Source organism: Eubalaena glacialis, chromosome 11, assembly GCF_028564815.1.
Source record: "Eubalaena glacialis isolate mEubGla1 chromosome 11, mEubGla1.1.hap2.+ XY, whole genome shotgun sequence".
Lineage (NCBI taxonomy): Eukaryota > Metazoa > Chordata > Mammalia > Artiodactyla > Balaenidae > Eubalaena > Eubalaena glacialis.
In genome coordinates this window covers 69,743,615-69,762,678 of record NC_083726.1, presented here as the reverse complement: position 1 = coordinate 69,762,678, position 19,064 = coordinate 69,743,615, and the positions used below count along the sequence as shown (strand labels likewise).

Here is a 19,064-nt window from a genome sequence, read left to right as displayed (position 1 = left end):
TCAATGTGATACACCATATTAACAAATTGAAGAATAAAAACCATATGATCATCTCGATATATGCAGAAAAAGCTCTTGACAAAATTCAACACCCATTTATGATAAAAACCCTCTAGAAAGTAGGCATAGAGGGAACTTTCCTCAACATAATAAAGGCCATATATGACAAACCCACAACCAACATCGTCCTCAATGGTGAAAAACTGAAACCATTTCCACTAAGATCAGGAACAAGACCAGGTTGCCCACTCTCACCACTATTATTCAACATAGTTTTGGAAGTTTTAGCCACAGCAATCAGAGAAGAAAAAGAAATAAAAGGAATCCAAATCGGAAAAGAAGAAGTAAAGCTGTCACTGTTTGCAGATGACATGATACTATACATAGAGAATCCTAAAGATGCTACCAGAAAACTACTAGAGCTAATCAATGAATTGGGTAAAGTAGCAGGATACAAAATTAATGCACAGAAATCTCGTGCATTCCTATACACTAATGATGAAAAATCTGAAAGTGAAATTAAGGAAACACTCCCATTTACCACTGCAACAAAAAGAATAAAATATCTAGGAATAAACCTACCTAAGGAGACAAAAGACCTGTATGCAGAAAATTATAAGACACTGATGAAAGAAATTAAAGATGATACAAATAGATGGAGAGATATACCATGTTCTTGGATTGGAAGAATCAACATTGTGAAAATGACTCTACTACCCAAAGCAATCTACAGATTCAATGCAATCCCTATCAAACTACCACTGGCATTTTTCACAGAACTAGAACAAAAAATTTCACAATTTGTATGGAAACACAAAAGACCCCGAATAGCCAAAGCAATCTTGAGAAAGAAAAACGGAGCTGGAGTAATCAGGCTCCCTGACTTCATACTATACTACAAAGCAACAGTAATCAAGACAGTATGGTAGTGGCACAAAAATAGAAATATAGATCAATGGAACAGGATAGAAAGCCCAGAAATGAACCCACACACATATGGTCACCTTATCTTTGATAAAGGAGGCAAGAATATAGAGTGGAGAAAAGACAACCTCTTCAATAAGTGGTGCTGGGAAAACTGGACAGCTACATGTAAAAGAATGAAATTAGAACACTCCCTAACACCATACACAAAAATAAACTCAAAATGGATTAGAGACCTAAATGTAAGGCCAGACACTATCAAACTCTTAGAGGAAAACATAGGCAGAACACTCTATGACATATATCACAGCAAGATCCTTTTTGACCCACCTCCTAGAGAAATGGAAATAAAAACAAAAATAAACAAATGGGATCTAATGAAACTTAAAAGCTTTTGCACAGCAAAGGAAACCATAAACAAGACCAAAAGACAACCCTCAGAATAGGAGCAAATATTTGCTAATGAAGCAACTGACAAAGGCTTAATCTCCAAAATTTACAAGCAGCTCATGCAGCTCAATAACAAAAAGACAAGCAACCCAATCCAAAAATGGGCAGAAGATCTAAATAGACATTTCTCCAAAGAAGATATACAGATTGCCAACAAACACATGAAAGAATGCTCAACATCATTAATCATTAGAGAAAGGCAAATCAAAACTACATTGAGATATCATCTCACAGCAGTCAGAATGGCCATCATCAAAAAATCCACAAACAATAAATGCTGGAGAGGGTGTGGAGAAAAAGGAACCCTCTTGCACTGTTGGGGGGAATGTAAATTGATATAGCCAGTATGAAGAACAATATGTAGGTTCCTTAAAAAACTAAAAATAGAACTACCATACGACCCAGCAATCCCACTACTGGGCATATACCCTGAGAAAACCATAATTAAAAAACAGTCATGCACGACAATGTTCATTGCAGCTCTATTTACAATAGCCAGGACATGGAAGCAACCTAAGTGTCCATCAACAGATAAATGGGTAAAGAAGATGTGGCATATATATACAATGGAATATTACTCAGCTATAAAAGGAAACGAAATTGAGTTATTTGTAGTGAGGTGGATGGACTTAGAGTCTGTCATACAGAGTGCCGTATGTCAGAAAGAGAAAAACAAATACCATATACTAACACATATATATGGAATCTAGAAAAAAAAAAAAAAGGTCATGAAGAACCTAGGGGCGAGCCAGGTATAAAGACACAGACCTACTAGAGAATGGACTTGAGGATATGGGGAGGGGGTAGGGTAAGCTGGGACAAAGAGAGTGGCATGGACATATATACACTACCAAATGTAAAATAGATAGCTAGTGTGAAGCAGCCGCATAGCACAGGGAGATCAGTTCGGTGCTTTGTGACCACCTAGAGGGGTGGGATAGGGAGGATGGGAGGGAGACGCAAGAGGGAAGAGATATGGGGATATATGTATATGTATAACTGATTCACTTTGTTATAAAGCAGAAACTAACACACCATTGTAAAGCAATTATACTCCAATAAAGATGTTAAAAAAAAAAAAAAAGAGAAAGCCCAGAAGTTAAACCAAACTTATGTGGTCAATTAATCTATGAAAAAGGAGGCAAGAATATACAAAGGGGAAGGATAGCCTCTTCAATACATGGTGTTGGGAAAACTGGATAGCTACATGCAAAAGAATCAAACTGAGTACTTTCTCACACCATATAAAAATAAACTCAAAATGGATTAAAGATTTAAATGTAATACCTGAAACCATAAAACTCCTAGAAGAAAACATAGGGAGTACACTCTTTGACATCAGTCTTTGAAATAATTTTTTGGATCTGTCTTCTTAGGCAAGAGAAAGAAAAGCAAAAACATACAAATGGGACTGCATCAAACTAAAAAGCTTTTGCAGAGCAAAGGAAACTATCAACAAAAGAAAAAGCAGCCTACTTAATGGGAGAAGATATTTTCAAATGATATATCTAATGAGAGGTTAATATCCAAAATATACAAAGAACTTATAACGACATCAAGAAAACTAACAACCTGATTAAAAAATGGGCAAAGGATCTGAATAGACATTTTTCTAAAGAAGACATACATATGACCAAGACGCACAAGAAAAGATGCTCAACATCACTAGTCATCAGGGAAATGCAAATCAAAACTACAGTGAAATATCACCTCACACCTGTTAGAATGGCTATCATCAAAAAGACAACATATAACAAGTGTTGGCAAGGGTGTGGATAAAAGGGAATGCCTGTGCACTGTTGGTGGGAATCTAAATTGATATAGTCACTATGGATGACAGTATGGAGATTCCTCAAAAAATTAAAAATAGAACTACCATAACATCCATCAATCCCACTTCTGGGTATTTTTCCAAAGAAAACAAAAACACTAATTCAAAAAGATATATGCACCCCTATGTTCATTGCAGCATTATTCAAAATAGCTGAGATATGAAAGCATCCTAAGGGCCCATCGATAGATGAAAGGATATATAAGATGTGGTATATATATACAATGGAATATTACTCTGCCATAAAAAGAATGAAATCTTGAGTTTGTGAGAACATGGATGGACCAAGAGGGTATTATGCTAATTGAAGTAAGTCAGACAAAGAAACAGAAATACCATATGATTTCACTTATATGTCAAATCTAAAAAACAAAACAAGTGAACAAATATAATGAAAGAGAAACAGACTCAGATAAACAGAGAACAAACTGGTGGGTGCCAGAAGGGAAGGGGGTTGGTGGATTAGTGAAATAGGTGAGGGTTATTTAGAGGTACAAGCCTCCAGTTATAAAATAAATAAGTCTTGGGATGTAACATAAAGCATAGGTAATATAGTCAATAATATTGTAATAACTTTATATTGTGACAGATGGTAATTAGACTTATGATGCTGGTCATTTTCTAATGTATCCAAATACCGAATTACTATGTTGTACATCTGAAACTAATATAATATATAAGTCAATTATATTTCAATAAAAAATTCTTAGCAACAATAAAACAAAATGAAAAAGAAAATCAAATTTGATCAGAATACTGCAGAATCTGTTAACATGAATAACAAAAGATACACTAGAAGTACTCATGTATAAAAAATTCAAGATTCCTATAATAAACCAACAAGTTTTTCCATTATTTTAACTTTTGAAGATTACTTCCTTAAATGAAAAATAAATAACATGAGGAAATTTACAAACCATTTTTCAGTATGATCCATTCAGAATAGAAAACAGCTGCCAATTTGCACTACAGATAAATGTGTAGATAATAACAGAGATCTAGTCTTTACAGTTAAATCAATTTTCAACAGGTTGTATTGATAAATAATCTAAATTTCTGGCCTCTTGCTTTGAACTCTTTCTTGTCTCAATAAATGGCAACATCATCCACGTGCCGCTTAAAATCAAAACCTTGACTCCCATTTATCACTCTTTAATTCTCCTCTACAGTAAATTATCGGCAAGCATTGTTGGCTCTACTTCCAAAACATACATAAATATGCTCCTTCTCTTTATTTCTCTTACCACTCTCTTAATTCAGGCCATCAACAACTTTGCTTAGGCTTCTGCAATAGCCTTCCAACTGGTCTTCCTGTTTACATTTCTGTTCTTCTGACCACATCCAACCCCAGAGTTCATCTAACACCTTGCAGCCAGAGCTATCTTTTTTGATACAAGTCTGTACATATCACTCCCCTACTAGATGAATCTAAAATACTTACAGCCTCCCTACATTACCTGGCCCCTACCTAATTCTCCAGTTGCATCTTAACTGACTCATCTGCTCCATCACATTATCCTTCTTTCTCTTTCTAGAACATCCAAGCTAGTTACCACTTAGGGTCTATCTACTTGCTATTCTTTCTAGTTGGAATGCTCTGTTGCAGATCTTTCCATGTTACTTCCCTATCATCAAGTCTCAATTCAACTGTCAATCCCCTCCCAACCCCAAACCCAGAGGCTTTCCTTGACCATCTCATCTAAATTAATCCCCAATCGATTTCTATCACATCATCCTGTTTAACTTTCTTCCTATTATTTATTACTACCTTAAATTGCCTTCTCTACTTCTTAGTTACCCACTTATTCTCTGTCTTCTCCCTTGAATGTTAGCTTCTGAGCACTGGAACCTTATCAGTCTTATTCACCATTTACTACCCAGTGCCTAGAAAAGTGCGTGGTACACAGTAGGTGCTCACTAAATATTTATTACAAGAGTGAATATACTTAACAACAACAAAAAGAAGCTCAAAATATGAATAATTATCATAAGATTAAGATTCAGAAAGAGGTATCGTATGAATTTATATCATGTGATTTCATGTTACACACATTAACAGTATCAGTGGAACTTATTACATATTAGAGATCCCAAATATTAATGTAAAATACATTATTTTACTAAGTTACTTTAAATTCATTTCTAATATAAAACCTTTCAAAATGAGGAATTTTAAATAAAATCTACTTATGAATGGGGAAGGGAAGCTATATGTCTTTCTTTTGGCAAAAATAGAATGGTCTCTTTAGGACTGAATCAGAAGCATTTAAAGGAATACGCTGAGAAAAAAAAGGTCAATTTAAAAAGTGAATACCAATTTTGAAGGCAGAGAAAATCTATTGAAACCTGAGGGAAACAAAAGAAATTGGTTTCCCAAGGGCCAGTAAATCATCATGTAGCTAAACACGATCTCTAAGGACTGATGGCACATTCTTGACATCTGTAAAGGGTAAGTCCAAAACTGTCCAAGTGCCCAAATACCACCATATCAGTGTTCTTACTTGCAAGACCCACTAGCTAGTCACACAATTAATGAGAATGATTCAAATGTGTGCCTTGGGGAAATTATAAATTACTACATCTCATGGACTTCTAGGGTCTTCCCAAACAGTCAAAGCCACAGTATTTGTGAATGCCAGGGGCCTCATCACTGTATTTGGACTGTTTCAATGAGACAGTAAACTACCTGGGATATTAGTTAAGATTTTTAAAATAACTAGGAAACTATTTTCTCCACTGGAGCTATTTACTAAATACCACAGAGCGTGAATACAACCACTGAGATTACTGACAGTAGCAAACAGAAATGGTGCTGGGCACTTTATCTTCCTGTTAATTGACTGTCTTTGTTATACAACATTGTCGGAAAAAATTTGACTACAATTCTTACTGCAAGCCACAGTAATCATGTCAATGTGTGAACTACCTGAATATCTAATTATGAAAAAAAGAAGGCAATTTCACAGTGGAAGCATTGTCCTAATTCAAGAAACCCAGCCATATTAACTGATTAGTCTGACATGTAGCAGATAGCTGAAAAACTTTAATTTGAAAGATAATTATTTTTAGCTGATTAATATGCTTCAGATTAAATTCACTGCTTTTAATGGGCCCATCAACTTGACGACCTGGGAAATTAATAAATTTTGCATGCAGTAATCCTAGGAAATTTATACAGTCTAGCTACACATCATTACAAGGATTACCTTCACAGTAGGCATTGTCTTCTCGAAGAGCCCTAAAACCATCTCGACAGCTACAAACAGCCCTGTCATTCAGATTTCTGCAGACAGAATTCTCCATGCAGTTATGCCTTTCAGAACAAAAGTCATAACCTACAAGAAAAAAGAAACTTATTAGGGTAAATAAAATCATAACAAAGCAAATAAACTTTGTCTCCTTAAAATCTTTCTTTGATTTAGAAGCTATATTTCTCTAAACAATTAAGTGGATATCTTCATCCAATGTTTATAGGACCATATGCTATGTGTACTAAAAAGTTTTTGAGTGTGTTTAACTCAATTAATTCCTTCTTGAAGTTAACTCAGTTAATTCCTTCTTGAAGTCTCCTCTATTTCTGACTTTATAAATGCTATCTCTAGTCCCTAATATTCCAATTACAGCCCTCCAAATATTGGAAACAAAGAAAGATTCTTGGAGTACAAAATGAAGATTTACAATATAGAAGACAACAGAGTGAGGAAGGAAAGTGATCTGAGACTTAGTGATTGAACACTGTCAATAACTATGAGTAATACAGACCAAGCCAGATGGGATGTGCACATTATGTATTTAAGAAATGAAACAATTGGCATCCTTAAAAAACCCCACAAAACTCTAAACGTGTAAAAAAAATCACATCACTTTAATCTAATTTTCTCAGGAAATCTGCAAGACAAAGTATGTCCACTCAAAAGAAAAAGAAAGTTTTTATGAATTATGAAGATTTCACAGATTCCAGAGTCTTTATGCAGAGGAAAGAAAAATGGAACATTTCATAAACAGTGACACCAATCGCGTAATTTCTCGAATCTCTTTTTCCTGTGTGAATCCCTGTTCAAAGATCATCTAAGATGCTGATATAAAAAGCTGGAACACTGGAATCCATATTTAATGGAAATGATATGATTATACATCATTCAAACAATTTTCAAATTGCTTGATGCATAAATTTTCTGTCTCGTTTTACACTGTCTAATGAATTACTTTTTCACCATGCATAAAAGGAAAGAGGTCTAGAAGAATACATTTCATGTAGCTCAGAATAAACTCATCTGCTTACATGCAAGAAAAGACTTTTACTTGAGCAAATCATGAAGATGTAAGTTCTACACTCATCTTATTTGTTATCAAATTAGCATACAGTGCTGTGATTCAGTGAAAGGGTGAACTAAGCTATACCACAGCCAAAAGGTATACTCTGGTTCAGCACAATGGTTGATGTCCATTCCAATTGGTTTGTGCCCATAAGGACTATGTTGAATATTGACCCAGAGTTAAAACAAATCTCCCATGAAATGCAACTACAATGTATAGTAAAATAGTGTTTGTACAATTTAATAAGCCTTAGGAAGGGTGAGGCTCTCAAAATACAGTGATGCATTTTAAAAGGATAGGAAAAATCGAAAGAATTAGTGATTTCTACAGAAATAAAATAAAATAGAACAGAGTGTATGAAGATGGGAAAAATATATAGTCAATAACAGCACTGAAATCACTTGACAACTTTTCTTGACAAGATTCTTCACAATCTAAATTCTCATGATTAAGGCTGAAATTTTAGAAGTAAAAGGTTCACTCTTAAGGAAAGGAAAAGTGAAAAATGTTTTCTCCTTGGGTCTTTTTATTTCCTTCTTTAATAGCTAAATTGAGACCATATTTCTTAAAATGTATTCCAGTGTCTTTTTACAATGCCTGACGAGGGATAATTTCAGCTAAAAAGTCATCCTCATTCTCTATCCCAATAGCTCAGCACATCATCAACCTAAAATGAAAATGTTCCAAAAAATCACTTTATATTTATTCTAAATTAAAACAATGTTACTAAAAAAACTGGCCCACTCCTTAAGATACACAGAGAATTAAGAGACCATGTTTTAACACAGTGCTAAATCTGTAGAAGTTTACCTGTAATGCTTCAAACAACTTTTAGAGAGCAGTGACTAAGAACAGGAACTGTTCCTGATGCACTTTTACTTTTCTTTCATAAGTTTATATTTTTCAAAACTATCTTTCAACACTTCATTTTGATGCATTTTCTCTTCTCCTATTTTTCAGACTCTGTCCAATCCATGCTGTCACTGTCTATGCCATAAGCCTCCTCTATTACAATCCATTTCCGGTCTGTGTAAGTAATGGTAAGACCCCCTTATCTCAGCATCAAATATCATGCACACGCTCACCATGCAGTGTTTAATTGCTGCAAGAATTTTCTAACTATAAGATAACAGTATGATTCTACTTTTCATTGTTTTAGGTTCAGTTAGGGAGTACCTCACTTTTCATCAGATGAGTTTTTTAAATTAACCTGGAGACTTGAAAACTGAAAATTTTGTCAAATACTAATTTACTCTAAACAATGTCAGATAGCTATTTTGATTTAGTCTCTCAACAAATAAGTTGATTGAATCTATTGGCTGTTTTACTGCTTAGATTCAAAAATGCCAAGGTTAAAAGGTTAACTACTGATGGTTAGAAAATTCAGACTCAGTTAAAGGGGCTTGTTTCCAATCTATAGGGAAGAACTTCAAAAAAAATCAGAGTATGGGTTGGCAATAAACCATAGTCTTACCACCATTATAGCCACATTCCTACTCATCTGTGCTTGGTTTTTGGAGTTGAAAGACCTGGATTTACATCTGATCTCTAGCACTTACTGGCTGTGTAAATTACTAGCTGTGTAAGTTAATTAACCTTTCTAAACCTTCAGCTTTTCTCACCTGTAAAATTAGGATAATATCTACCTTGCAAAAGGTTCAAATGAGATCATCTATGTAAAAGTGTAATAGTATAGCATTTGTTAATAATTAAAGCAATTAGAGTATTACTAATAAGCCACAAACCAAATGTGTTGAGATACCTATCATAGGAGAAAATTCAAATATTTGCTATAAATGGATAGATTAATGATATAATACAATCAGGTCTTTCTTTTATTTCCTCCTTTGGGTTTTAACCTCAAGGATACCAAGTTTTCTATTCCTTTTAAGCTTTCCAAATTTACATGAGATTCTTTCACTAAGTGTACTAGATCTTTCTATAAAATATTAATAAGCATTTCTCTATGACTGAGGATACAAAAGGGTAAGGAAGGGTCGGATACAAAAGATTATGCGTAAGAACAATATAAATAAATGTTATTCATAATAACCAGGAGAAAGAGAATGCAATAGTTTTGAGGTGAATATTTGTTGGTTTTGCCTTACAGGTGTCTATTCCTCCTTTTTGTGGAAAAAAACAAAACAAAACAAAAACCTAGTCATACCTGGGATGAACTCTTCACCTCTACTGTTAGCCTAGGTGCTTACAGGAAAATGGACTACACTGCCCACTGGTTAAGGCCACACCAATCAATGCATCCCACTGGCTTGGACATAGTAATTTCTTCAGGTCTGAGCAAATGATGCAGTTCAGGTTAATGCAGATAATTGAAACTCAATTCTGGGACCTTTGTTCAACTCACGAGGATATTGAACTTTCTCTTCCACCTACTTGAGTATCATAATAACGTGTGCATAAGAATGTCAGGGAACACATAGAGTCTGAAAATAAGGCCACCTCAGAGGAGACAAACAGAAAGATGCATCTAAGCAAAGGGGTGAGATTTGAGATTTGAGTCAAGCCACTCACTGGGGCCATGTATTCCACTGTTTGCTTAAGTCAGTTGGATTGGGTGTTCTATCACTTGTACCTGAAAGAATACTAACTCATATCAGTATCGTCTGAGAGATGATGGATAATCCTGATTTTTCCCAAAAGGTAGTTCACGTGCATGGATGAACATTTAAAAAAAAAGTACTGATAGCAATGGAATTCTTTAAATGTGTATAAAAAAATACATGAATCTAACAAATAATCCCATTATTTCATGGATACCACTGCTTAGGAATAAAACTAAATTTTCACAAAATGAGTTGACTAACAGTAGACATTAAAACATTAACTAAATAATGTTATTTGTGGTACACAGATAACAAGAATCATGAAGGTGTAATTGAATGATGTGGGAAACTATGAATTGTCCAGAAGTTGGGTGCAAACAATCTACACCCACTCAGCCTTATGCACACGGTGCCTCTATCACTTCTAATTGTAAGGCACGACAAAGTCAATGCTAAATTAAAGTTGGGCATCCAGTGAATAGGACTTGATGGTCTGTAAGCAGAGAAAGGGGTGGCCAAGGGAGGAGAAGAAGAATGGCAAGGGCTGAGATATGAAAACATATAGTTTCACGTTATTTCTGTACCTTTCTAAGTCAGAGTCCTCGCTGTATCATGAAGTCTCTGTCGTGTTGTAATTTGTCATAAGCTTCCTTGAAAGAGCTCTCAGATATGAAAAAAGTGAAAAGAACATTCCTGCTACACTGTTCCTGAGCTGCTACAACGGAAGACAGCAGGGTACCTAGAAAACAGCCCTGGCTGGATTTGACTTGGTGCCTAGAAATCTGGAGCCTTATTTCGGTGCACAGCTTGGTTTCCAACCACCGGCCGAGCCTCCAGTGGAAAGGTCAACAATTTAATCTCACGCTCTGCCCTCAGGGAATATTTACTAACTGTTGTTGAACAACTTAGTTTTTCAGATGTGAACACGGCATCTTTAGCACTAGGCAGACAGGCCTGGAAACTGGAGGCCAACCTTACTACAAATGAATTTGTCACAATATGTGTGCAGGAGTTGACTCAAAATTTAAGCCTTCAAAAACTTGACGTTTTTTAGTTTAAAAGTCAGAGAATGCCAGGAGGACTCATTTGTTTATTTATTTGAAGTCAGAAATGGAAGTAACCTTTATTTTAAATGGTGCTAAATGTTTCAAGAAAGGCCAACCTGTCCAATTTCAGTTCCAGTTCTAAACCAGAGGTTCTCAATCCAGGCTGAGTAAAATAATTTATTGAAGAGTGTTTTTTAAGGTGATACCAAGGCTCCATCCCATGTATCTGAAATCTGGCTCTGAAACACTTATTCAGGAATTAGGAAAAGGGGTTTGAGCTTCTGCCTTAGCGAAGGCAACTCCATATTGGAAGCCCCAGTTCCATTTTGAGAAAAACCTATGACATAGGCCTGAATAAGCTATAATATGATTAAATGCTTAAAGAATAACCTTCTGCATGCTTGAGAAATTCCAGGAACTACAGGACATTTCAAGCCTGCAGCTACAGATTAACTGCTCTCCCTACACCATCAAGGTGACTCGGACCAGACCACTGCACTACCAATTTCAAGGTGATTATCGAAGCAGACTGTGCTGCTCCACACATAGCCCCCTACTGCACACCTCTGAAACTTTTCCTTTACAAACTCTTGTCCCCTAACTGGCAACTCGGAGATGGTTTTGGGGACACTAGTCCACCATCTTCCCAGGTTGCCGGCTTCCTGAATAATACATCTTTCTTTTTCCACCAATCCTTGTCTCTAGAACATTGACTTTTGAGCAATGAGAAGCCAAACCTGAGTTTGGTTCTGGCTCTGGCCGGCCACATATCAATGATATCAGGATCTCAGGTGGAGGGGGTGTAGGTCATGGTATATTTTGTCATTGTATCGATGTTTTGAGTGGGCTGTGTAAACATATTAATTTTTAAAACTATAGGCAATTTAGGGCTTCCCTGGTGGCGCAGTGGTTGAGAATCTGCCTGCCAGTGCAGGGGGCACGGGTTCGAGCCCTGGCCTGGGAAGATCCCACATGCCGCGGAGCGGCTGGGCCCGTGAGCCACAGCTGCTGAGCCTGCGCGTCTGGAGCCTGTGCTCCGCAACGAGAGAGGCCGCGATGGTGAGAGGCCCGCGCACCGCGATGAAAAGTGGCCCCCGCTCGCCGCAACTGGAGAAGGCCCTTGCACAGAAACGAAGACCCAACACAGCCAAAAAATAAAAAAAAAAAAAATAAAAAAAACTATAGACAATTTAAATGTAACCAGTTTTGTAGCTAGCTTTTCCATTCTTAACTTGCTTTTGGTAATGTATCAAGGCTCTTTAAAAAGAAATGGATGCAAACAGGCTGTCTTAATAGAATGGATGGAAGAAGTAGCTAAAAAGAAAACGAAAGAACTGCACCACCCTCCTAAAAATGGGAGAGAGGGATCTTATGTTTCCTTTTTAATAGATGAGATTAAAAGGAAACAAAATAGTATATGTTTTATAAAGTTTCTTTTTCTTACTTTTTTCCATTTAAGTTTTATTTTGCACCAATAAAGGCTATTATTAAAACAAGTGCTAGTAGCTCATTTAAGGCACTGTTATACAGTACCAACTACATGAGTTATGAGCCTCAACTATATCCCTGGTGTCATACTAGGTATTAAGAATATAGAGATGAATATAAAGACCCAGCCCTGCCCTCAAGGTGCAAAATCCAATGAAGGAGATAGATTCACAAACACATAATTTCAGGATAACACAAGAAGGCACATATAATTTCATGATTGGTCGGGAACATAAAAATTCCATATAATTAATCCTTTAGTTTAATACTTAAATCTATAACAAAATACCAAGTTTAAGAATCTTTAGTGATGGGCAACTCACTGCCTCCTGGGCAGCCCACTGCATTTCTGAATACCTCAAGTTTTACTGTTTTCTTATACTGAACTAAAAATCTAAGTTCCTTCTACTTATTGGTCATAGGCTTATCATCACAGAGGCAACACAGAACAAGCAATGCATGTATGATGGCCTCTCTCTTCTTGGTAGTGTAGAAGCCTATCAGTGAAGGAGAGTGGAATTGTGAAGAGAGGGATTTGAACAACATGGGAATTATGCTCAGACAATTATAAAAACAGACTGAAGAGAAAAGAAAGGAAATCCCCCCCTACCCCTGGCAAAAAAAAGAAACAACAAAATAACTCAGCACTGTTGTATAAATGTTTTCAACAATGCCATGCTGACTCAGAACAAGTACACAGAGAGAAGTATAGAAACTCAGAGCTTGAGACAGGTACAATACACCCTGCAGAAATGCATGGGAGCATCTCGATTTTAATTCAATAGTCTTTGCAAATAACTTGATTATAAAAAGTTCTATTTCCTGTCAGTTGAACTAGCCTCTTAGAATGACTCATGCACATACATTTTATTTTACAGAAAAGCCTTACCTTTACAAACTTTGCAACAGCTATGAGACAAGGTAATCTGATGAGACTCTGGACAATCCAGAGCTGGACAGCCTGAACTCTCAACCAGCTTCATGGTCTGGTCCTGTCAGACAACAGAAAATAAAAGCTTCAAAGCTCTTAATTAGGAATAACTCAGAAGTTTCCAGATCCGGCATCCAAGAAATTTCTTCGAACATGAGAGTAAAATTTTCACCCTGAGAACCTCTGCACAGGTCACACACTCACTGGCAAAATGACATTAAATGATAACTGGAAAGCCTTTCAGATGGACAAGGAGCTCTGGGAATGGAAGCATGCCACACTGCAGCCATGCCTTCAATTTCCAAACACCAGGGTGATCCTGAAGATTCTGTTAGTTTACAACATATTTGCACATCCAGATGACAACTGTGGCAAAGATACAGCTTGAATTCCATCAATAGCTCACTTTGGAAAACACAATAAATAAAACCCGGGCTTTTTTAACATTCTCATTTCAAAGTTTCCTAAACTGTTACAGATTATCCCAAGTGAGTGTGGTGAGGAATATTGCGGATCTCTCACAAAACTATAAGGAAAATGAGGGCAGGATTTATGTCTCTTGAGCATGAATGTCTTGCATTTTTCCTGGCATATAATAGGCAATCGAAAAATTTTCCTGAATGAATGAATAAGTCAATGTAAAACGATTATAGTTCTAGCCACCAAAGTAGATAAAACCCTTCTCAAAGAGAAACCAAAATACAGAACAGAACATTTTTCTGATAAATGTAACAGCACTGCCCTTGAAGCAAACATTTTGCTTCTATACGGTCAACCTCCAGTCTCTTTAAGAGCGAGGGTCATTAACTGTTATACTATGCTTACCAATACATAAGTAATAAAATAACCGTTGGAACTTGAAGGCTTCCATTTTAATACTGCTCAATAGCTTAGCTTTTTAGATATCATTTCTATAAGTACTGCTTTTATTGAAGAAATCGTAATTTCAATATCTCCCTCTTCCTGGCTTATCGATGGAAAGGACTTTCTCCAAGTCACCATAGAGGCAGGAAAAAAATGAAAGAAAGTGTCAGAAGACATGTATACTGTGGAGTCAAACGCTATTCTTCCTTTGGTTTGACGGTAATATCCATTCTGATAACCTTATTTTCAGGACCACAGTGTTTTTCTGTGTTACTATGAAACTCACAAACCCCCCAGGACACATTTTCAAGGCCACAAAACTGACAATAAAGGAACAAAGAAGGACTAGAATTGACAGCCCAGAAAATGGAAGCCTGAGAGAGATGACAATTATGTAAAATAGCTCAGGGGCCTGAAGGGAGAAAAAACAATGGGAGTCCTTAATGTCAAGAATTTAGTGAAGAATACAAAAGCTTATGAAATTCTGGTAGAGCTGTGCTATAGAATCCATAGCCACTAGCTACAAGATTTTGACGACTTCGTATGATAAAATAATGTAAAATATTTCATTAAGAATTTTATATTGATTACATTAGAAATGATAATATTTTGGATATATGGGGTTGAATACGGAAAATTTAGCCCAAATAAAAATCACGGGTGTGGCTTGCATCATATTTCTACTGGACAGCACAGCGTTAGAGGGTAGGAAGTGATTTCTTTTGTTTGAGCAAATAAATGGTAACATTTATTCATTCACCCAATATTTATTAAGCACCTGCAGAGTTGCCTATACACAGACTTCTCACAAACAGAATTTAAAATAAAATCACTTTATAGGTATTTTAAAATCAAGTAGGAAACTATCTCAGTAAATTTTAAATCATAATTATCAGTATTATGGAATACACTTGTCAAATGAAAAGAACACACACACACACAAGTGGAGAATCTTCAAATGCCCTCATAATTTTCAGATTTAGGGCTGATATTTCAAAGTTAGAGTTTACTTAGAAACCAGCTGACAAAAGTTTTCCACCTTCCTTGAAGTAAAATTTCTCTGATTTCCTTGGTGTTGCTAGATCTCACTCCAAGCCTTCCAATCCTTATATCTACAGTGGGACCTGCTCCACTCAAAACAGCATTGGTGAAGGGATGCTGATGGAGAAAAATCCATCTTGAAATACAGCTTCAGCAATTGTGTTAATGTTTCTATGCCCCAGCTCCCTTAACTTTAAGATGGTAACCTACATCATGGGAGAGCTGATTTAAAGCCAAAAGAAGCAGCTAGAATACCTAATAATGGACATGAACAAATCAGAGCTTTCATGTTCTAGAAACCAAATCTGCCACAGTTTTGCATCTTTATGTCTCTGCCTTGCTTATCCCAAATGTCTTCCAACTTAAGATGCATGAGGTATACAGCTGGATTTTTCAGATTCAACTTATCTTGGCAAAATTCTGAGGATTCTCCTTTCCCCAACACTTAATCATATGAATGCTCACAGTTTATTGCCAGCAGAGTAAATCACTTATCTTAATTTTCTAAATAATCTATGCATACTAAATCATCCCCACAAACCATGTACAGGAGGCATTTGAAGAAGAAAATTAAGGATCAAATGTAAATGAACCCTAAAGCAGAAACTTTATATGTAGACAGTTTCCTTTAGATAGAATATGGCTTGAAATATAACATTATGGTCAAGGAATATAAAATCATAGTTTATAAAAGGTAAATGTGAAAAGTGTTATGAAACATATTTAGTTTTTCAATTAGTAGGTCAAGAAGCAGACTTAAAATGAATCACGTTTGCTTCAGAAGCATACGTCAAGAGCACATTTATAAAGCATTCTCCTTAAAATTATTTAAAAGATTCCTCCCAAAGGAATTAAGATCAATATCAGTCTCCGCTCCATCCAACAGCTGATTTTTATTAGGTAAATTTTGTTCTGATTTTAATTGGACTGAGTGATATTTATTACGAGTCAAAAGCAAGAGTGAGAACAGGCTGAGTCTAATTTTATCTAATACATTTTCTTCAAAACAGCAAACAAGGAGTTGATTTGTATTTGGAAAATATAAGACAACTTCATAAAACTTTAATTTGACAAAAGAGTGTTTTTATTTATTGGGAAAATTATTTTACAACCACTAATTTACATGATTGCAAAAACAATGAGAATTTCTATACATTTGAGCTATAATTATCATTTTAAATTTCTTAAATTTTCTCTTTGCCTTAGAAGTTTTAAAGGTATTACAAGGGTGAGATTTTTAAAGGAACATTTACTGTGTTCATGTAACTGAAAGAATTTTGAAACACACATGAAGAGCTTCCTTACCTTGCACTCATAGAGAACACATACTCCAGAAGAGGAGTAGACCGTATTTCTTTCTCCTTCAAAGTAGGTTCGTCCATGAAATTGGCATATAGCTTTGGAGTAAAAAAATATATATATTGTTTAAATGTTTCATTAAGAAAAACAGCTTACAGGTGTTCAGATCATTTTGCCACAATATTTCACATGTCCTTGTGACTTTTCAAGGTGTTTGAGTAACTGTAAACCTAAATTCAACCCAATATAAGGCACATGTAAGCTCAAGTTATTTTCATTCCCATTAAGTTCAGAGAGTAAAATAAGGTACAAAAAGGATAAAGGGCAATGGCAAGTCAGAATTAAACTCTGAAAAAGGAGTGCTGATAAGCAGACTCAAAGCCAATTACTTGCCTGTTAGATGATGTCCCACTTCAGGGCATATTAAGCAGGTGCTCAAAGCAACTACAAATCAGGGGCAACACAAATATGAGAAAAGTTCATTTTTATATACCATTACAGAATTTTAAAACAGAAAATTAGAAAGAAGCTATTTTAATTCCAGTACATACATGTAAATGTTATGTTTTATGGGTTAGTATCATTTTATTTGTAAGTACATGTGGGTTAAGGCACCCTATTTAAGATGTTGAAAGGTCTTAATCTGGGCCTGCCTTGCTTCCATCACAATTAAATAAAATTTTAAGATAGAACTTCAGACTCAGTGGCAAAAACATTTTTAATGAGTGAAAATGCATACAAAGTATCAAAGAATTTTTTTGAGACTTTCAAAATATTTACAATTCACAGCAAACATTTAGCCAATGGAAACTGCTTGCTTGTTTTGAAATGAATGTTTCCCACTACCCACGTTGACTCATCACCTAAACAGAGACAGATTTACCCTGAAGCTAATTAAGCTTAACTTTCAGTATCCTTCTAGGGCTTAGCCCTCCATTCTAAGACTCTGAACCAACTTTTGTTTTCACAGATTTGTACGGTTTTCCTTTCAAAGGACACTCAATATTGTAGATTTTTGGAGCTCCATAACATCTAGATCAACCCAAGCTAATCATTTCAAAAGACCAGAAGAAGCAGTCATCTGATAGGAAAAAAACTCAAGCAGTTTGTTAGCCCTATTTACTAAATCCAATTTTTAATTTTAACTACATGGATTTTACAAAAGGGGTATGTACGTTTCCTTTTAATTCCATTGTGTGAGTTAGAATAAAGTCCCTCTTCAGAATTTATATATCCCATTATCTTTAAAAGTATCACATTGCCTAAAAAAAATTATAACAAAGAAATTAGACATACTTCTATTAATAATATTGAATATATATATGGTTGTACAAATATTCATATTTAAGCCAACTTTCATCTTTGCCCAAAAGTTAACTGATTATTTAAAAGGTGCACATTTAAATAATGGAAAGCATGCACATTTTTAAAATGCCATCCTTCAACTGATCTCCTTACTCAGCTTTTATTAACAAATTTCACTACATAATATATATTACTGGCAAATTGATTTTAAAGTTTTGGACGTTGTTGGAAGGGAATACAACTTACTTGCATAAATTATATTACTTAAAAGCTGGCTGAAGCTTGCTCACTCATGAATATTCAAAATGAAACTAGGGAGTTGTCAGTTGCATACTATCTATCATATATGAATCACAATAGCATGTGCATTTACTTAATGAACCTGATTGATTGGAAAATGTCTCTCTCCAACGAGCAATTTTTAAGATTGTGCTTTGTTTTTTCTTATGAGATTCAATAACCTCAAAATACCAAGATCTGGCTTATGGCGTGTTCAATTATACTTAAGTACCACATTTTATGAGATAAGGAGAATAAATAAAACCTTCTTCTATTCAGCACCTGCCATTCAAAGGTTCCTAAGCCTATTATATTATACAACTCGATAACTGCAGTCTATTCAAGTCCAAGGGTATGTTGAAGCAAAAAAACTGATGTTCCAAGTCTTTCTTAGAGCAGAGGGAAAAGGAAACACTGTAAAAACACAAGGGTAAATTCTCCTTATACAAAGTCTTATGATAATTTAATATTCATGCAGAGCAGGTGGACCTTCTTCTCTAAACTCTTAATTCCAAAGACTCAAATAGGCAACTTGTGAGACAATAGGGCACCAAATGGAGCTTGGCAGAGCGAGAGGCACAAAACGAATGAGATCACAATTGCTTCATTTCCTTTCAAGCAATCAGCACAAACAGGGTGAATTTGGCTTAGAGAGAACCCAAAGTGAGTGATTTTTGTCTCGTTTCTTTTTTGATCAGTTGCTGTGATTCTCCATAATTCTGAAG

General features: G+C 35.5%; 1 protein-coding gene across 3 annotated transcripts in view; it reads right to left on the bottom strand.

The window, feature by feature from the left end:
* Positions 1–19,064, bottom strand: part of NELL2 (neural EGFL like 2) — a 481,448-nt gene that overhangs the window by 213,483 nt on the left and 248,901 nt on the right. For all 3 annotated transcript variants that reach the window (XM_061206304.1, XM_061206303.1, XM_061206305.1), the window contains exons 11-13: positions 16,762–16,853; positions 13,510–13,612; positions 6,412–6,540 (exon numbers count right to left, since the gene is read on the bottom strand). In XM_061206304.1, the coding sequence (XP_061062287.1) occupies positions 6,412–6,540; positions 13,510–13,612; positions 16,762–16,853 (324 nt within the window). The remainder of the gene's footprint in view (positions 1–6,411; positions 6,541–13,509; positions 13,613–16,761; positions 16,854–19,064) is intronic.